Here is a 22,850-nt window from a genome sequence, read left to right as displayed (position 1 = left end):
TCTGGGCTCTGCAAGCCACATTCTATTTTATTTCTTTTTTTCCAACTATGAAACATTTTTATTAGCAGTTCTAATTTCACATTGTATTAGTGCCTCAATTAATTGATGTGAAGCCATACAACACGTGTATTAATTAATAATTCATTATTAGGATACCTGCATACTATTACAGGCAATTCACTACTCACTGTGTTTCGCCATTCAAGACTGTTGACCACAGGGGAGTAAAAAGGAAATGGATGGATACTAATTAGATTGATTGTTGGACAAACTACTCCACATTTGTGCCAAATTGAGATATGCCTATAATAGTACCTTGGGAACATAGAGGAAACCATTCCAGCCACAAAGTGTGCTTTCCTTCCTACAAAATGGGGAGGCCCTCCTGGGTAGAAGTACTTCCCATTCACCTTGTAACCCCAGCCTCACACATAATAAGCACTGAATATGCCACTTATCTGATTGGATCTTTAAGTTTTACTCAACTGCAGATTATGTGTGAAAAGAAGGAAAACATCCCAACAGAAATGAATGACAGCAAAAATTGGAGTGGCCACACCGAAATGTTTCTGAAAAACTTCTACCCATCTTCATGGCTTTAGGTTTCTATGTTGTGCGATTTAACTTAGAGAGGATACGTCAAAAAAAAACCCAGAATTAGCAGTTAAAACCAAACTCTTACAATGACAGCAACAACTTTCTTCTCCAGCCTTTTTACCTTCTGGCTCATTTTTGATGAGCTCTTCCATTTTCCTCTGCTTCAAGGTGTCAACAACATCAGCTAAGCTGCCTTTGCGCCGTTCGGGAGTTCCCAGGGCTGTGCTCGACAGGCACTCGCCACTCTGCCGCCCACCTTCTTCTGCCTTCTGAGGTGAGGTAGATGAGTTGTGTGGGGCAAATGAAGACATCACTTTATTGCCATCAACTTCCTGCAAGAAGAAGCAAAGGGAAAAAAAAAAATCTTTAAAATTCAGGACGTTTTTAAATGGGTGACGTGACTTACTCAGCTGAAACATTAAAGAGTGAAATGTCACTCTGCAAGAGCTAAAGGATGAGAGAAATTTTGACAAAGAATACATTAACTCTACAGGCTAGCACGAGAGAGAATCAAAGCCCAATTCATCGGAGCAATAAAAATATGGAAATGCTGTCCCTTAGACTGAGCACAAATGGCACTATAGACTTATACAAAGCCTATATTGATGAGATTCACTTATGTTTCTGCTTTCGTTTGAAAGTCTTCGATTTTCCTATGAACGTTAAATGTAGCAGTCATCTCTATTCAACCTCCTCATGACATTGTAATGCTTAAACAACATTACATATACTTTAATTTTCATTTTAAGTAGCCACCTCTTCTTGACGGCAGTCCTAATAAAAAGAGGGTTCTTCACCTCCCTCTCATTCTTTTAAGAAAGCATCAGCCACACAGGTTATTCTGACATCAGAAAGGAATATTACAGGTACATTTCTGTTTATGTTGAAGATATTTCCAATTCCATTTGTTACCTCAAGCACTGTTTCTGTCAATACTCTTTGACATTTTGTACTTTAAGTCTCATGTGCCATATAAAATAGTTTCTTGAAGTCTTTGCCTCTTCATAAGTGTGTGTATGAAAATAATTTGTTTTATAATTCTAAAATTTAAACACATTTTTTGGTGTTCCTTTTGTCATTATTTTCTCCACAATTTCTAGCACAACTCTGGCAATCTGTATAGTATTTGGGGTATACTTTGTATAAAAGGCACTAAATTGACTTTTTAGACAGTGTCAAGAGGAGTGATACTAAAATGATAAAGAAAAAAAATTTCTTAAAGGTTTTCCTTATTTCCACAATCTTTTACCCTTTGACTTCCCAAAAAGTAGAGCTCCTCTTAAAAATAAAATCAGTATCCTAAGATCTTTGAAGAAGTTAGTCCCCCCCAACTATATTTCTTAATTCCACATTATTAAAAGTTTCCATTAAAATATATTAGTTTGTATATATTTAACATTCAGAATCTGTGTTTACACATTTCTTCTTTGTCTATTTAAGACATGTTAATAGGATACATTGATCTCAGAAAAGTAACAAATCACATTGATTTGATATCTAATGTTTTTATAGGGCTAATGCTAACATTTTTGACTGACTTAAAAATATGCAAAAAAACTTGATAAAACTGTCATTCCAATTTTTAAAAACAGATTAAAAATGCAGATGTCAACACAAATATAATCATAATCTGTTCATAGGGTTTTTTGTTAATGGATACTAGTGAGTACAAGGACATTAGCTTTGGTACAAATATCAGTTTGTTGGGTGGAACCGAGGCAATATGGAGAAATCAAAAGTAAAAAAATGTGTGCTAACAATTTTTTAAATTATAATTCTACACCCTAAAATAGTTTCCATTTCTTACAAACATTACAGAATATGCCTCTGATGATTATGATGTCTTGAATAAATATTCTATAGACAATACATCTACAGATGAATCTCATCTTATGAGGTACTTAGATTTAGAAACCAATATGCAAATATAATAATTACAAGCCCCTACAGACTAAGTGGAGGTATACTTCTCAAATTATTTATTTAAAAACCATACATAAATAGAAGCAAAAGCATAAACGCACATCACACACACACACACACACACACACACACACACACACACACACCAATCACACATTCAGTAAACTAAGGGATGTTTTTAAGAATGGTCCACAATATACATTAGCTCAGTTTAATGTGCAAATCAGAATATAGAAAATCCTCTGCATTCATTTCCTACAGATCTTTCTTCTCATTTATTTCCAGGGTCAAAGGCAGACACATCCCAGTTTTAGCTTCACTTTGAACATGTCTACTTTACACTCTGTTTTCATGTTATATGATGACAAAGTTTACAAAGAAGAGTTTGGTAGTTGAACTTCCCTTGCCGTCATTGAAAATTACACACATCTTTCTGTAGCATCCCCAGCAGAAAGAATGGCACTCAAATTGTAAGCAATCAAGTCTATTAAAATATCAGAAAATATTTCCAATTAAAGGAAAATACTCATACAATAATGTCCCATTGTCCATGTCTCTAATTGTCTACACCTTGCAAAGAGGAAGGACGTATTTTAAAGAGTATAACATATTTCACAAGTATTCTGAACTCAGTTACCACAACAGGATAAAAATAATTTAATTAATTAAGCATCGCTGCTATTTCATGCAGGAATATTTATCTCATCACTCTTTCACCTGTCTGATTACATTTCAGCCTCCAGCACTGTTAATGCCTTTAACAGTTTTATGTCGTTAACAGATGTTTCAGTGTGGGACTCCATTGTTCATTTGCATGGTGAATAGCTTGTTTAGGAGTGCTGGCACAGTCTTCAGTCAAGGAAGTCCTACAGTTCTCAGTGTCTTCCTTAAGATTGCATTTACCATACCTGAAATAAGGACTGCACATTTCTCTTCACCTTGATGCCAAATGAACATCCAGAGGGTCCACTAACAAGCACATTAGTGGTACAGACCAGCAGTATGTATTAAATTAAGTTTTATGAACTCTAAGGACAAGCTTCCGTATTTTGCAGACTAGATCTCAGAACTGTGACGTATGACTTCTAAAACCTAATGATAAAAACAGGGTTCTACACTTTTTGCATCAGGTTGATAATCTTCTGTTATTCTTGAACAAGATTTACTTAATCTTGCTTCTTTTGTCACGTTTGTAACCATGAGTTCCCACCCCCCAAAAAAGGATCTGCCTAATGTATCTATGTATCTATTCTCATTGAAATGTTTTTTTAAAATGCAATTTTGTTAATTAATTCTAAAGACAGCATTTTGCTATGAACACTTTGAAAGAAATATTATTTCAACCTTAATGCTCAAATTTTAGTTTGGATAATGTGGTGATTAAAAGGAATGAGCTCATTTGATAAAAGAGATTATATGTGACTCAACCAGATATCTATGTACCTTTTATTGTCCAAATGACATTTCATCCTTGACTTCTGGCCTCAAGATACTCATTATCATGCTTACTTTTGGTCCTATAAACTGAAATTAAATTCATACAAAGTAGTAAAACATTACATTTAATAGTCAATCTATCCGACTATAATTGCCAAGAACAAGCAATATTTACTGAATATTTACTTAGTGTCAGGCCCTGTTTTAAGTGTCTTACATGCATTAACTCAGTGAAGTCTCACAGCAAGCCTAATTATGATTTGTATTTCATAGCTTGAGAAACTGAGGCAGAAAGACTGAACAAATTCCTGAGATTATATGAATCATAAAAGGTAGAGTCATCAACCTCAACCTGTTGGGCGTCAGAGCTCTAGTTTTCAACCACAGTACCAACAGTACCTTTCTCTTAAAGCAAAAACAAAATTCCCTGACTGTGCCTAAATCTGTCATAGCTATGGGTGAACCAGATACACTGTCTTCTTCTTAATAATCACGTAGGAAAATGTGAGGTTTTCACCCTACATGCTCAATTCCTAAAGAAAAGAAATTACATAAATGAATTAAAAGTGCGTAATCCAACTATATTCTCGATTTATAAAGCTCTCTTGATTCGAATAGCCATTGGTTTATGTCATATTCAAAAAGATGAAACCTAAATAATTATTTAAACCAGACACATAGATTTAACCTGTAAGTGGCTAATCAAATAAATGGGGTTTAGAATTTATGATTTTTCAATTTGACTTTATAAAATGTGTAGACATCTCTAGCATCCTTTCCAGAACAATAAAGTTTTGAATGTAGGGAAACAAACAAACAAAAAAAAAACACACTACAGGAGACTGTCTATTTTTAACTAGATCCTCATTAATGCAATTTCATTAATGGTGATTCTGCAGAATATGAACTATAGATACCATGGAGAAAGTGCTTTGGTGCTGAACAAGTTATGACATGGTCACACTGTGTTTTCTAGGCAAGGGCTGTTCTTGTGAGTATCACCAGGGAAGGCAAAAAAACAAAAAACAAACAAACAAAAAAAAACCTGAAAAATATCTTAAAATCTGTATTATTTGGTTGAAATGGGTGTAGGTAGTCAAAAGGTACAAAATTCCAATTATAAAATAAATAAGCCCAGGAGATGTAATGTACAACATGTTGACTATAGTTAATAATACTGTATTGTATATTTGAAAATTACTGAGAATAGATCTTAAAATTTCTCATCACAAGAAAAAATGTCTAACTATGTGCATTGATAGATGTTAACTAGACATAGGTGATCATTTCTCAATATATACAAATAGCGATTCATTATGTTGTATACCTGTAACTAATATAATGTTGTATGTCAATTATATCTCAATAAAAAGCTACATAATTTGGTTAATCCTTAAACTCTTTAAAAATTAAAAAATATCTTATTATAAATGTTCATTTTGAAACTAAATTATGTTACTGTGACTGTACTGTCAAATGAGATGTCAAAATTAATTTAGTATTAATAATAGAAAAAATGGATAATTATTCCTTAAAATTCAATTATTTTAAAAGTTTGCTTGGTTAAGACAATTTTTCATGGTAGTTCTGCATGATACCCTAAACCAGCAATGCTTATTCCTCTCCAATTATACATCCCTTCATGATGGTTGTAGATGTTCTCCTAAACACACTCACGCAATTGTACACACAATTTCAGTTTTAGAGAGTAAATTCTCACATAGTTCCAACTATTAACTTCCTCATGAAATTCCCTAGAAATTCTTAAAAACTATGGATTATACTCAGGTTCAGAAGCTCTGATCTAAATGTACAGCTTTCCAGAAAAGTACTATAAACCCATGACTATATACAAATTAGATGATTTTTAAATGACCGATTATTTGCAAAAGAGCCTCACACTATCGATTTTGTCAACATTTTATTTAGATAAACTTAAAGGTGTATATGTCAATAACTTAAAAGTTCACTAACTAAGCATTTAGGAAGAGATCAATATTTTAATTATACCTTAAAGAATAAACACAATGAATAAAAAAATTACATTATTTATGGAAATTGTCTTCTTACTCAGCAATCACCTTGTGGTAATGCATGTATAAATTTGAAATGGAAGGCAGTACAAATTGCTAACTTTTATAAATGAAAATTATAAACTGGTACAACTTATCATTTTGACAAGTTGTACCAGTTCAATTTTCAAATATAAATTTTCCTGAAAACAGGATGTAAGCATACAAATATGAATATTGAGGCAAAAACCAACACTTAAAATGCTCTATAGAGAACACTAAGTCTTTCTTTCGTTAATATGATCAAATTCAATATTCTGGGAACAAGATATAGTCAGTTCCCAAGACCTATAAAGCAAAAGTCAGCACTTATAGACAGATCTCTGATGGGTGCCTGTTATATTTATGATTATTCCTGGTGTTAAAGCCATCCAACTTAAAATCTTTTCTAAACTTTAGCTTAAAAAGGAGCTTCCTAATATGTACTTAGGGTCAGTGGTTCAAAAACAAGAAAACTGACAGAGACAGTTTTATTTGGGCAATTCCCATAGTCATCTACAGAGACAAAGCTTATCACAATTGGTCACCCTTCTATATTGGAAAAAAGCCACCGATAATACCTTTGTAAAACTTGCTGAGTTTTATAAAATGAACAATTCTTAGTGCCTAAACAACTACAAAGTAAACTAGTTGAGATTCCGGATATTAGATGAGTGGTTTACATATCTAGGGATGGGACCAGCAAGCTCTACACATGCATTATTTATTTTTTCATTTTTTTAAGTTCCATAAGGGTTTGTGATGATTGGATACTCAGCATGGATGTACTGGCCTACTCTATGGTGAGTGCAAGTTGGTTATAAGAAACCAAAGTCAGTTTTTAAGGAATCCTTATATTTTTATATATTTCAACATTTTATGAGATTATTGAAATTCCCTGAAAATTAATACTTTAAATAATTAAAATAATTCAATCATCACAATATTAAAAAATGGGTGAAATTCTAAAATACTCAAATATGTACCTGTTGTATCTTTTGCTCTATGATCTGTGGAAATTTCTAATTCTATATTCTGCTCAGTTCTAACTTTTAAAGAATACTGTGGGTATTCTTTAGAGAGGTTCATCTGGCTCAGCAATGCAAGCACAACCCATTCTTGGGGAAGATCTAATATTCTAAATAGTGACAGGCCTTACCTAGATTAGGTAAAAGATTATTATTTCATAAAAATGGCTCCATTGTGTTTCAAATATAGGATGTAGTCCATATTTTTAAATATTTCTTAATGTATTTTCAACAGTGAAAACAGAAAAAGTGAAAGCTGCTTGATGTTTCTTCAAAGCCTAAAAATATATTATTTTAAAGATTCCTTTGCTATGCAATAGGATGCAAATTCAGCAAAAGTCTAATGTGGTTTGCACTTTTTTTGCCAAGCACTGAGATGCAATGTTTGCTTGGCTCATATTTAATTATTGATCAGAAAACTAAATGAACATTTAAAAGTGCATTCTTTCTTAAAATGCATTCATGTGGTACTAAACAACAATAAGGGATGGATGATTTGCACAAATATGATTTTCAATTGGTTGTCCACCAACCCATATCATTGTCATCACCCGGAAATATCATGGTTTTGTCAAAACTCAGCCCAGACTTCTTGAATCAGAAAGTCAGAGGATAGAGTCCCAACAATGTGATGTAACAAGCTCTCCATGGGAGACTGATATACTGATAAAATTTGAGAACTAGGTATACGAAATTGTAAGAGTTAAAGAAGAAAAAGAGGGAGAGGAATAAAAAAAGGGGGAGATAACTTAAAGCTGCAGTACTGAAGAAAGATATAAAAGTGATGGGACTTAATCAGTGGATTTGAGAGGAGAACTGAAAGGTAGGAGAGGAAGTGGAGGGCGGGGAGAGGGAGAAGAGTTAGCAAACTTGTAGGGGTAAAAATGACCAATACGTGTTGGCAGAGAATGACGTTGACTTAATTTTTTTTTTAACAGTTATTTTGGCACAGGTTGAAACAGGCTTATGTTTGATGCTTTTCTTAACTAGCTATACTCATTAGAAAATCTAATCTTTATGTCAAAATTGCCTTGCAGAAATAGATTGTTTTTAGAAATGTCATAAAAATTTGGTTGGAATTTATTAATAGTTTAATCACATTTATAATATGAATACAAAACAATGTGATAGTATATTTCCATTTTTTTAAATCAATATCTTATTTGCCATCTAATTTAAGTCCAGTGAGTGAAACAGAAATTTTTGGGCAAATTCTGTGATCCAGTAAGGAATTGTACAATAGGAAAAATAGTTTTAGAAAATATCTTCATTTGCATGGATGCTACATGAGCAGAGGTGTCTAATGGTTGCTTTTTTAGAATCACATTTACTCAGAAGCTCAGAAATGCTGCATTCAAGTATAAAATGTATGTTTTCATGTGCTCTCAAAAACACTTAATAAGCAAAAGTGGCATTTAGAGAATTCTAATACATTAACCAATCAAACCTGTAAAAACAAAGAACATTTTGTGCTGTGACAGCCTCTTATCTTCCTGCTGATGATGTATACACTGTCTTACTTATGTTTAAACATGTAGCAAATACACTTTAAGACATTTGATGATCTCTTCACTGAGGGCTCAAAGGTCAACCATAAGATGTTTCTAAATAAAAATTAGATTACAAATTAAAACACTTCTATTTACCACTAGTATTGTGGGCTACATAATAATATTTTAAGAAATTAAGAACATTTATTGTAACTAACCATTAATTATATGTAATAATTCATCTATCATTTTCATAAGAAGCCTCCAGAATATCACTGTATCTGTCAATGAACTTGACTAAATTCCTATTCACTCTAAGTCTGAAGGAAAAAATAAAACTTGAGGAATTTCTCAAGTTGTGATCTGTTTGGGTAATGACTTGTTTTTATACCAGACAGCAATGAGCATAGTTTTTTACACAGAGCAGATACTCAGTAAAATTAATAAGTTAAGTGTTTGCCAGCATCACTTATTATTGGGAACTGACTACATTTTCGGTGATAAGTGAAATAAATTGTGATTCCGCATGCAGTAAAATATGATGTCAGCAAAGAGTATAAAGCAGCAGTTAAGCAAACTGGAGTGAGGAATTAAGATATTTGGGTTCAAATTCAGGCTGTGTCATTTATTTATTAACTATACCACCTTGGACAAGTTATCTAAACTCTTCAAACCTCAGTTTCCTCATCTATAAAATGGGTTAATAAATAATTTATATATACTACTATATAATATCATTGATCTCCAGAATTTAACAGTAATGAACATAGTTATTCAAAAATATGAAATAATATTTCATTCGCTCAATTTTCAATTTCATTCATATAATGAAAATGTTTCAAATGCTAATTGGTGAGGCAACATAATAATGTTTGCAGTTTAGAGCAGAGAATCTGAAGACAAATAGCTCTGGTTCCACACTCAAATCCTGGTTCCACACTCACTAGCTCTGTGACCCTGGAAAAATTATTTAATATTTCTAAACTTTGGTTTCCTAATCTGCAAAATGAGTATAATATTGTCTGCCTCATTTTGTTGTTAGTGGATTGAGTTACAAAATAATGAGTTAGGGGATTACATGAGTTAATATATGAGTTACAAATTATAAAACTCATAAAATAGTAACTGGGAAATGACAAGAACTATACGAGTATTTGTTAAAATAAATATGCTACAGGCATCGTATTAGGATATAATGATGAACAAAACAAAGAAAATATAAAAGTGAGTAGAGAAAAGGCCAGACCCTTTAGCAAAAAAGGGAGAAGAGATAAATCACTTCCCCACCCACTTCACCAAAAAAAAAAAATGTATATACCAGTAGTTTCATAGTTCTTTCTGCTGAAGTTAAACTGCATTCATGGAATCAATTTTTTAAAGAATATTTTAAATATTTTAAGGTGACCCATTTTTAAAGATAACCTAATACAAACTTTTTTTAAAGAAAAAAATATAGTCCACAAAATGTCATGTGACATTTATATGCTTTTATCTCTGTTGCATACTCAATTTTTAAATTTCACAGTTTCATGGCTCTCTACAAAGTGATAACTCAGGGAAATGATCAAAGAAAGAATGTTCAATTACTCCTCATTACGAAATGAAACTTTTTAAAGTCAAAGTCTGAAAAAAAATAGAGTAATGAATCATTTTTCATAAATACATGACACCCATTACTTATTATGCCATGTTTCTACTTTCATATTTCTCCTTCTTCTTGTGAAATAGACATTTCAAGAGTTTTCTTTCTTCATGAGAAAATCAGCTCCACTAGGTTCTCTTGCAAACAAATCCTCATGTTCCTTTACACTATAAATACAAAATAACAACAAAGGCAATATGGGGAAGGATAGATTAACTACTATTTTTGCTAGCTTTGCTCCCCTGTGTTTCATTAACACCTTGAGTAGCATTATGTCTCCTAAGTAGATCAGGCTGATGATTTCATAGGCCAGTGTCAGTCAACTCTATTATGTCATTAGACTAATCCAATCTTCCTATTAAAAAACAACAACAACAATAAAGGCCTAGTTGTCTATACTAATTAAAACTTTCAATATTGCGCTATGTTTATAGCAAAACTAGCACTTTTTCTTTAAAAAGTACTTTTAGCATGAATGGATATTAAGCAATGATTTGAAGTGTAAGAAGCACAAGCTTCAGTTCTCATTCCAAAAGTAACAATAAGACATTAAGAGTCCATGCACTCTTATAAAATTTCCCAACTAGCCAAACTATTTATTCATAGTATAAATCATAATTTCCTGAGCCTACTTTAAGCCGGTACATAAGGACCATTTTGTAGCACACAATCAGAGACACTGCCATTCTTCACATAAAACTTGGATTCTGCAAATATTATTTTCATGTCGTTTATATGAGTAATGCTATATATAGTTTGATCGTTTTGAAGACTTTTAAACATATTTCTAAACTATTAGTAATGTTCTTGACCAAATACACAAAATCTGTTTAAATTCACTAGTGTTTCAGTAAAAATATAGCTACCACTCCTGGAGTTCTTAAAGGCACTGTTCTAAAAGTTTTATGGACATTATCTTTTATAATTCTCAGAGAAATTCCATAAAGACTGTTATTCCTATTTAACAGATGAGGAAATTAAACTCCTAAGAGTAATTTTCCCAAAGTACTAGCAGGAAATGGTAAATTGGGGAGGTAAACCCGAGATCATCTAACTTTAATATCCATGCTGGTCATCATTAAGTTATACTGCGTTCCTCAACTGACTCAGGGGCAGTAAGAGATGCCAAAGGTATAAAAAAGAAATAAAGCTGGTTTCCTCTCCTCCACAAGTTTAAAATTAAATTTGAGAGGCATATATATACACAAGAAACAATTAGTAATGATAATTATAACAACAAATACTAAATTGTATAGTAGCCAATTATACACACAGAAGACGTTTCAAGAAGAGAGAACATTGAAAACCAAAGGAAGGTGGAAATTTTTTTATCATAGCACTTAGCACTCTGTTTTGGGATTGCTTATTTATTTTTCTTTCTATACCATGAAGGCAGGGAACATGTCTTATTACTCATCACGTACCCCAGACCCTATTATTAGTATTTAATAAAGACATAGTGACTCAGTTACTTAATTTATTTAATATTTATGTATAGATACGCTTTTGGTCCAAGCCTAGGAAAAAAAACAGGTAGAAAGGAAAAGATATACAACATTCTTCCCCAGAGGCATTGTACAGAGAATTTTAGAGTGTGTACACACACACACACACACACACACACACACACACACACACACGAGACTGTAGTGGCTTAACCCAAATAAGTGGAGAATAATACATACGAAGAATAACTATCATAAGAGGTTCATTTCATGAAGGATCATGAATATCAAATAGAATTGTTTACATTTGACCTGATAGGCCATGGATAACTATTCTAGTTTCTATAGTAGGTGATTCTCTTAAAGCAGGTTGTAAGGAAGATTACTCTAGTAATGGTATGCAAAATTAATTTGGTAGAAAAGAAAATAAAGAACTTCACTGACTAGTTAATTGTTACCATGCCACATATGTGGTAATAACAAGCTTTCCACTAGATTGTAGCTGTTATAGTTATAATGACTGGATTAGATGACTTGAAAATAAGGAGGAAGAAGCCAAAGAGAAGCATACTTCTTGCTTGGGAGGTTGAAATAATGATTACGGTGTTGAAAAAGCAAAATGGTTAGCAAACAGAGATGGTTATTGAAATAAAATCAGTATACTTAAAAACATTAATAAATCCACATAATTAAATTAGTCTGTTACTTAAGTATTAGCCCTAACTTCTGACCCAGCACTGTAAATAACACATGACATACAGTGACATATAATAACATATAACACATAACAATGACATATAATCCCTTAGGATTCAATGATGAATTTATTGTTTGAAATCTTTAAATTTGTATGCCGAACATCCAAATGTAGATGAGTTTCAAAATACGAGATTCAGGTAAAGAAATAAAGGTTGTGAAATGATGACTTGTGAACCATTAATTTCCAGGAGAATGATTAAATCCATTTTAGTTCATGAACTCTCAGAAAGTGTCCACCAGGGAGATGAGCAAATGGCCAAGCCCTCTTCACGTACTCATATGTCAAAAATGGCAGTTATAAGTGGCTATCACCATCTCCTTCAGTGACTTGGGTTTACCATGTGAATTTTTGAAATTTTGTCATTATTTATAATTACATTTTGAAAGATGAAAAATGTTTTGAAAAGAAAAATGCATACATGGAAATAATAATGAGCACCTACAGAATAAGTAAAGGAGAGAAAAAAACTAAAAAATGATAAAACTCTAGAATACAAATGTCAGAACAAAGGATTTTTGCTATTCTAGGAAGACTAAAATATGATAAAAAGATAGCACTGTTTTTTCTTTACCTTACCCTTATTCATAATGAATTAGCTCTTGGAATGCTGAGTTTTGATGCTGTGTGTTTAACCTCTAAAATTTTTGACATGCAGATGCTTGAATGAGGGGAAAACAAAAACTCAACACCAAAAATAATTCTGCAGAAACCTACTGCTGTGTTATTTAAATACATAATAATATAATATTATTTAATTTAAATAAATAATATTATTTGAATAAATAATAAAATATTACTTAAATAAATAATGACACCAAAAAAATTCTGCAGAAACCTACTGTGAGTACTTTCATGAGTTGTATTTACAGGTATAAATAGGAGGTGTTGGCTTTTTTGCCCCATTAATACATTATTCTGTCAAGGGAACTTAGTGGGTATTTGTGCAAAAAAAACTAAAATTGTATTTAATGCATACTAAATTCTATGGACTATAGAGAGGAGATAAATAATTTTCGATTTTAGACAAACACATTTCTTCTGCATTTCTACTTGAATTCCTGAGTTCTGAATATCCCTGGATATTTATGATATCTCAAAGTGATTCTGGTTTGGTGCTCAATAACCCACAAAAATGCCACTCCAAAAAAAGGCATGTTCTTTATATTTCTCACACCTAGAGAATATAAGCTTTACTTGTGTTATAAAGCCACATTGTCTGACTAATGGAGCTCAATTTAGTCATCCTCTTTAAGGCTGAAATTTATAAAGACTGAGTCTCAGGATGGAAATCAACAAAGTATTGCTATGCTTACCAGCTCTGAGGTGATACACACTCAGAGGCTTCTTACAAAAGTCCTTTGCTATATCTATTCATTATACTTAGCAACATCAAACAGGGAAAAAAATAATTAAAAAGCTCCTATTGAGCACCTAGAGACCTTGAACATAGACAGGGGGTGAACACAAAGACAGACTATTTGGTTACAAGAGTCACACTTCATCTCTTTAGTTTTTTTTTTTTTTTTTTTACGGTACATTTTTGGCATTTCCATTATTTTTCTTCTACTCCCTTGGTTCTAACAGAAGTATACACATACATGTATATATTTCATTAAGAGGAAATAAAAGGGTTGTCTTTAGTTAAGATGTTTCCATTCACAGAGACTACACATTTAAAAAATAAATTGCCTGAATAAATTCAATTATCTAGAGAAGCACAGAAAATCACATGCAAATGACATTATATGCAGAGGCCATTCCGACAGCTTCATGTTTATTTTTATTGTTTCAGTCAGTGGAAGGGAGAAGCTGTCAAAAACGTAACATCTCTTCTTTTTTAAAGGCCCAATGTCTCTGGTACTGAAAATTGCATGAGTAATAATATCAAGAGACAAAATCTGTCTACTACTGAAAATAAAAGGTTTAGACACCCTCCAAATTAATGCCATCACACAAGTGGGCCCCCATAAACCTTGGTTGCATTTTGCCTACAAAAAGCAAAGGACGACGTTTAATTTACAAGTAGTCCAGTGTCAATCCAGCCACTGAAGACTGGCTTAAAACATAGTGTATCCAAAAAAAGTAATAAATCCACCTTAAATCAGCCTGTAAGGTTACTGTTATCCTCTCTTCTGATAGCAGCATTGTAAAGTGTAGGCGCTATATAAGACTTTATCAGAAAAGACTACTTCAAAAGCCTTTTTTTTTTTACATTCCAATAAACAGTAATTACATATAATATTTTTGCCTTGTTCTTTGAATACATGGAGAAGATTTAAGCTGACTTTGAAATAGGTTCCTGCTGAAAATGTCTGGCTTTTTGCACAGAATTTATGTGCTACCTGAGTTCTCTTGAAGCGTGAATGTACCAAGTAAATGTGGCATATGTTTGTGTTTTCTTGCCAATTCCAAATTCATTCATTCAAATCACTCATTGTAGGCCAAATTCTTATCCAATTCCACAGAGCCACCGATTTTCCTGGAAGTGAATAGAAGCTTTGTGCATGGAAACAGGAAAGTCAATAGCAGGTCTGTGCATGGAAGACCTATGCAACTAGTGGAAAGGATAAGAATTTGACCACAGAGTTTCTTGAGTGTGGTAGAATCCAGTTTAAAATGACCTACATGATGAAGCTTTCAATGCTTTCACTTGAGTGTCAATTCCAAAACTTGACAATTTCAGTAACTGTGGATTTTTATATGGCCATCTTATATTACCACTCTGACTGCAACATGCATGAGGATAATTCTTTCATTTACTATATTTGCATTATGATCTTTATTTATCACAATTAACCTCAGATTTCATACAGAACCTGAGGCATATTCTAAGCAAAGTAATAAAAGAACCATTTATTAAAGTGAATGCGCCAATCACTATACTGGGGTTCCTAGTAGGCTATTACATCGATCCCTCCTAACAGACTTATCAAGTAGGTATTATTATTATTGCTTTTACACATAGAGAAACTGAGTTTTAAGCTGTATACTTCAAGTAAAATGATAAGTGATTTGAACCCATATCTCTCTGATTCCTTGAATTGTGATTTTCATCATTATGCTAGACAGCTTCTCATCAGACTGAAGACACCTAATTCTAATTTTACTAACTTTAATCTAAATTTCTAGTCAAACTTTGTTTTATCTCCATATATGTCAACTCAATCCCAAACAGTGCTTCTAAAATGCCAGTTTAGTTTCATAATGTATTTTATTAACATATTCAATTTTCTATACTATTTTTCATTGGCTACATCTTATATTTCAAATTCCTTGATTTGTATTTCCAAATGAAAATTAAGCATTTTTGTCAAACTCCTAATAACATTTTAAACACCCTCACTTCCTGCCCCTGTCACCACACACACACACACACACACACACACACACACACACACACACACACACACACACACACACACACACACACACACACACCAGTGAGGCATGAACACAAATTTATAAACCATGTGTGTAGTTTTTGAAAAACATCATACTGAGTCCTGGAGGGAACGCAAATAACCTTCTAGTAGTCAAATGCAACATCTTCATAACTTCTTCAAAATGTTTGCAACTACTGAAACATTTTTTTTCCCCTGAATGTTTGATGGCCCACCCTCTGTCTATCATTCATATCCCAGGCATTTCCTGTTTTGACTTTAAATCCTCTGAAATGTATTCAATAACCATAATAACTTCCTACTTCTCTTTCTCTCTCAGGGATATGATCTTGACATGGTGCACTGAAGATCTTTCAGTGGCTTCCACTCAGCTTTCAGGAAAAACTTAGAACTCCTTCGGATGATACACAAACTTATTCATCATTATTCTCCACTCCACTTAGTGATACAACCATAATTAACTCCTTGCTCTCCACAGGCCATGCACTCCTTATTTTCCCACCCCCTGCCCCTGCTTCTTTTAAGACAACTTCAAGCTTTAAAATATGGCTTAGGTGAACTGTACTATAAACTCTCAATGAAGATTTGTGGAATACGAACGACTCTTCGTAAATTTACAGTTTCAAACCTTACATCTATGCAGGTGATTTTCACATTTCCATCTTATGGCAGGGAATTTTCAATTACATATTTCCAATAGTCTGTTTTCCACCGAAATATCTGTTTCTCAAACCTAAAATATATAAATGTGAACTCAGAATTTTGTCACCGAAACCTGCTGTTGCTCTTGGCTCACTTTTGTTTCCTTCCCTGGCGGTGGCACCAACATTATCCCTGTCACACAGGAGTGAAGGAAAAATCACTACTTTTGAACTTAAGCAAGTCTTTAACCTCTTTATTTTATTTCCCTATCTCAAAATGAGAGATATGAACTAAGAGCTGTCTAAATTACAGGGCTAGGTTTAAATTCCATAGTCTGTGAGTGGTAAATATATGAAAACACAACAGGTCTTACCTTCAGTTTTTAATCATTCTAAAACTTGTATTATTCTATCTTTCTTCAAATAGTCCACATTAAAAAATATCTGGACTTACAGTAAGATAAATTAGGAATTTGTATTATTGGCCACCATTGAAATGGATTAAATGGCCTAAGTCTGTTCCTATGGAAAGTAATACGGTTTTCCCTAGGAACTATATGCCACCACCAATGGACAGTGGTATCTCTTACTATGAAAAGCAGATACGTAAATTAAGTTCTAGATGGGTATGAATAACAAAGGAGACAGTTACAAAAATTCTGCATATAAACATACAACTAACATAAAAATTATTACTTTTATTGCTAATGATATGTATATATACACATATATATGTATGTATGTATGTGTGTGTATATGTGATCAAAGAATACAGTGAATGCTGCTGCCCAGTGACATCTGACGGAAAGGCAGGATTTCAATATGAAAAGCAGCACGTCAAACCTTAGTAACAGTGTGTGACAAGTTTCAACTTGTTCGGTGCAGTCAGTCGGGTGTGAGCTATGGTTGAGAGAAGGTGTGTTTTAAAGTGTGCCATAAATCATGGATCACAAACAATGCATTAATACGAAATGGTCAAACGGTTTCAGCCTCCATCATGACAATGCGCTGTGTCACACATCGCTTCTGGTGTGACAATTTCTATCAAATAAAAACATTACTGTGTGTCCTCATCCACCTTATTCACCGGATCTAGCACCATGCAACTTCTGGCTCTTCCTCAAAGTCAAAATGACCATGAAAGGTAAACTTTTTGAATCAATTAAGGACATTGAGGCAGCCACACCAGTGCAACTGAAGATACTCATGAAAGAGGACTTCCAGAACTGCTTCAGAAATTGGGAAGAACAATGGGACAAGTGTGTTCAAAGTGAGGGGGAGTATTTTGAGAGGGATTAATGGCAATGTGTTTTTTATTGTAATTTTTTTCTAAATTTAAACATTCACCATAGTTTTGATCACACTAATTTTTATCCATCCATCCATCCATCCATCCATCCATCCATCCATCCATCCATCTATCTGCTAAATACGACTAACAACCAGGTAGTTTTAACTTCAATTGAAAAGAAAATGACATTTTGAAGAAAATATGAAGAGATGATGAAAATCTAGGGACATAACTCTAATTTCCTTCCTTCCTTCTTTCTTCAGCAAATGTGTTAAAACTTCAACTTCTTTTAATAATAGCTGGTCTAATCCAGATTTCATATTTCCTTTTCTGGTTGCAGTTCTATTTCACAATTACTCAGTATTTCTAGGAACAATAAGATAATCAAGATTTATTTTTGTTGATCTCTCTAAAATGCTTAACTATTCATCTCATTTTGCCATACTTTGACTGGACTGGTTGAATAAATAATGTTAAGGCTGGGAAGAAAATATATTACAAATATTTTCAAGCAAATGGAAATTATTTTCTCCATATTCAGCAAGAAAAGTAAATACAGATACTCCTGGTTATGTCTCAGACTCTTAACAAAACCTACTCACTTTTGTTTGTGGCAATCTCTGTATAATCCAATCCTGGGTTACATGGAGCAGCTATTTTTTTCTGATACATAACAGACAAAATGTTTGGTCTTTTTTCAGAGAATTTACTTTATGTGTTTCTCTAAAGTACAAGTAAGCCAATTACCAACCAAAACAGTTGAAGGCTTTTCTTAAACAGAACACTCACCTCCCCTCATTCTCACCCCATCTTGAACTAAATAAACCCTAGTTCAATTTTGTTTCCACAGATCAAGTCTGGAAACAAACCAGAATTAGACTTCTTTCTCTTTTTTTTCCCCTTAATACATATTTAGAGTCTAAACAATAAATTAATATTTAGTTCATGAGATAGGATTTTTATAAAGACATCTGTGTATTCAAAAACTTTCATGGTTCCCCAACAATTGTAGATTATATAAATCCCAAAGTTCTGAGAGCATTCAAGACCCCTCATAAACTGGCCTTAATCTGCCTTTTCAACTTTTTCCCATAACAACACGGTCTTTTGAGTCAGCCCCATTCTTACTGGCTGTGTGACTTTTGTGACTTTATTTTATTCTCTCCACTTTGGTAGCCATACAGTAAAATGGGAATAATACTACTTTCTTTACAGAAGGTTGAAAGATTATATAACACAATAAATATGAATGCTTAAAATAATACCTAGCCCGTATTTACTTTTTGATAAATGATATTTCCTTTTTACTAGACTCCTTGAGAGCACACTCTCATCACATAAACTAAGTTGCCTAGTGTTCCACACACATACCCAGGAATTCTCTGGAAAGACACAAACAGTAGTACAAGTTGTACACTACATAATATTCCTAATCATACCTAGAAGATCTGCTCCTTATTGTGAGCTCTTTCAGTCTACTTGTAATATCTCCTTCCCCTCAATTTCTCTCCTCCCTACTTACTTTTTCAAATCATACCTATCCTTCAAGACTCAGCTTAATTATCTTAGTTTTAAGGAAGCCTTTCTTCACTTCCACTCTCTCAATGAAACCCCTCCAAGTACCAGCCTACTGCCCCTCTGAAACTGAGCCCACTCACTTCTGATTTATCATGATTTGAACATGTAGATTAGATGTGTTCCACATTCCCCTAGAAGAGTCATCCTCAAGCATCCGTCTACAAGATAAGGAGCTGCTCCAGAGTGGATATCAATTATATCACTAAGCACCCTGTTCATTCAACTGATGTTCTTTTCATAACAAGACTTTCTCGATGAAGGAAGCAGCACAGACCACATTTTGAGAAGCACTGTTTAAGAACCATTTGCTCAGCAATATCCTTTTCTTCTCCAGTCCGAAGATGTTCTTCCCCCATAAACTCCTATAACATATCATAAATGTCTCCATCTGTACACTCTCCACAATATTATCAAAGCTATAATTACGATTTACGTGTGCATCCATTTTCCCCACTAGCCTATGAGTTCCCAGAGAATGAAAACGTGCCTCTTTCATATTTGCATCCAACGTATTTTATACACGAGCTATAGTCGATAAATCTTAGTATAGTTGACATGACTTCTTTCCCAGTCATTACACTGAAGGATGAGGCATTTAAGATTTAGGTAACCTGAAACTAATAAAAAACATTAAAAAATAATAATAACATAAATTAAAAAAAAAAGATTTAGGTAAAACATGACCACCTCTTTTGGGACAATTTTCTCCTATCATACTGGTACTTATAATGCACCTAAAGTGCCTACAATATTAGAATGAGAGTACTGAAATAAGAGCAAAATATAGAAGGTGATTAGAATGAGACAAAGATTAAGAAAGAGATGAACTGAAAATAGAAGTAAGAAAAGAGTATATAAGAGTCTAAACCATAAGGAAAAGGAGAGTTGAACAATTTCTCAAAAATTAAACACAGTATTAGAAATGATCTGTAATTCAACTAGAATATTATGGAGATGGGCAATAGGGAAGAAGTGTAAGTACAGTGAGGATTATACCTGATTTCCAAATTTTTTCCCTATACCAAAGGTTTTATTTATTTTATTTTTTTTATTTTTTACTTTCCATTATAAACCTAAAGGTCTTTCAAGGCTTAACAAATTTCCTCAACAAATAAAAACTCTTAACTCTACCCATTCATCCTTCAGACAAGAAAGCATGTAGCAATGCAAGTTGTAAAGAGCAATGGAAAAAAAAAAATCTATCTATCTATCTATCTATCTATCTATCTATCTATCTATCTATCTATCTATCTATCTAAAACTTTACATATAGCTTTTACAATTCAAAAATGCACTATTTCTAACTACTTAGGCGACACCAGAAAACTGATGTAGATCCACTTGCAAAGTAGAACACCACAGATGAGTCTATTTGTAGCTAAGCTATAGGTCTAAGATTCTTATCATAAGCCAACAATAACTGCTCAGCCTATTTTTTCCCTTTAGCTATGTAGACCAGGTGTTTGGAGTCGGTGTTAAATTTTATTCTAAATTGGATTTGTGCCATTCCCAGTGGTTTTGCTGCGCTCATATTTTTTAGCTATGGTTTCTGGTTATACTGATCTTTCCATTTTTTCACTATTGCTACTTATGCAAGATTTACTAAGATGTAGGGTTTTGTGTGTGTGTGTGTGTGTGTGTATGTGTGTGTGTGTGGGGTGTGTGTGTTTCAGTAGAGGTGCATAAATGAGGCACTTCACTCACTAAGGAAATCTCTTCATAATTACAGGGATCATATAAAAATCCCCTTATCCACCATGGAAATCTAGTAGCTATTTGAATGTAACAAAAATACTTAACTATTCAAAATTAGATGAAGGGACTACTGGGTCTTATTTTAAATTATAAAACAAAATTTGAAGGCATGTACTTTCCTCAAAAATAATAAACAATATATTTGAGGGAAATATTTAAAGAAACTAAATGCCTATGTATAGCTCATAGATTAAAATCATCTCAATTACAAATAATCAAAAATTTTCTTGTTAATGTTAGCTTTTAATTGTTTCATTATGTCTGAATAAACTATCCAACAGGTAAAGAAGAAATAAAAGAATATGGAAAGAAAAATAGTACTAAATTAACATTTTTGTTTCACTTTTTTATTAAATGTGTTTTATCTATCTTATTGTTAAATGTATCACATATAGTTACTGACAATCTCTATTTGTATAACTGCTACATTTTATGCAATATACAAATTAACATGAGTCTAAACTGAGAAATAACCTGATCTTTGTTTTGGACTAGACAAGTAGATCAATATTGGGATCAGCTGGCCAATATCACAATTCCAGCTACTAACGGATTATGGTTGAAGTGACTTGAAATAAGAATGACTATTCAGTTTCAGACACAGAATGATTAAACATGGAATGTAAAACGGTGAGTATGAGGATTGGAGATGAGACAGAAGAAAAGTGGTAGGGGCACTAGATACAAGGCATCTCTGAACACAGTTTGAAAATCTTTTTAGGTGTTTTACCCACCACTAGGGCCACATCATAACCTTCCTGGGCCCTATGAATTTTTGCCTTCATAAACCCCTTCCTTGCATGAAAATAACTAACTACATGAAAGAAAAGGAAGGAAGGAAAGAAGGAAGGAAGGAAGGAAGGAAGGAAGGAAGGAAGGAAGGAAGGAAGGAAGGAAGGAAGGAAGGAAGGGGAAAGGGAAAGGGAAAGGAAAGGGAAGGAAGGAAGGAAGGAAGGAAGGAAGGAAGGAAGGAAGGAAGGAAGGAAGAGAATTTTAATAATGTTTTTGATTCCACTGGTTTAAAAACAAACATATGTAAATTATATATTAAAACATTTTCTTCAACCTAAAAGTTCACTGCTTTCCTTCTTATTGTAAAAGAAATCAAAACATTCTCAATGGCCCCTGAAAGTATTATGGGCTCCTGGCACTATGGCTGCTGTGCCTAATGTATAACATGGCTCTATTACAATATATTTCCTCCTTATCTTTTCTTTATTCTGATTATTCTAAGAACATTTGGCAGAATAAAATATTTGCAAAGCTTGATTTCACAGAAGCATGATATTGCATTTATTCTCACTGAATCTTTTGTACATGTTATATTTATTTACTTCCATACCTTCAACTTGCTGACTAATTATTTTAAGAGATTTCATCACAAATAGTCAAAAATACAAGCAAAAACACACATATAACCAGACTGCTTCTATTTTTCCAGAAGTTATACTATTTGCCCTTAAAATACCTGAAAATCTAGTCTCTCTTATGGTTCGATATGAGATCAAACATTCAAAAAAACAAATCAAAGCTGTGTGTTGGTTCTGGATACAAACTGCCAGTAGAACTATAAAGAACTGGTTCATTAATTTATATTTCAAGTTTTTTCCCCATGATTTTCTTGGAGTATGAAGTCACAGATACTTACTACCCACTCTTATGATCCTATGACTGTTTAGATAGACTATTCAGTAACTAGTTACTATACAGCTTGGGAGTTCTATCACAAAGTTATTAATATATCCTTGATTTTAGAACAATTGGGTAGATGGCTGTCTTCAAAAGATTTCTGAAGGCTGTATAGTGCTTCA

At 33.1% G+C, this 22,850-nt stretch overlaps 1 protein-coding gene across 16 annotated transcripts in view; it reads right to left on the bottom strand.

Moving 5' to 3' along the window:
* SOX5 (SRY-box transcription factor 5) overlaps positions 1–22,850 on the bottom strand; it is a 920,340-nt gene that overhangs the window by 276,460 nt on the left and 621,030 nt on the right. For all 16 annotated transcript variants that reach the window (XM_074325920.1, XM_074325926.1, XM_074325925.1 and 13 more), the window contains one exon: positions 719–929. In XM_074325920.1, coding sequence (XP_074182021.1) covers positions 719–929 — 211 coding nt within the window. The remainder of the gene's footprint in view (positions 1–718; positions 930–22,850) is intronic.

Source organism: Rhinolophus sinicus, linkage group LG02 (genome assembly GCF_036562045.2).
Source record: "Rhinolophus sinicus isolate RSC01 linkage group LG02, ASM3656204v1, whole genome shotgun sequence".
Lineage (NCBI taxonomy): Eukaryota > Metazoa > Chordata > Mammalia > Chiroptera > Rhinolophidae > Rhinolophus > Rhinolophus sinicus.
This window is presented reverse-complemented; position numbering and strand designations above follow the sequence as displayed.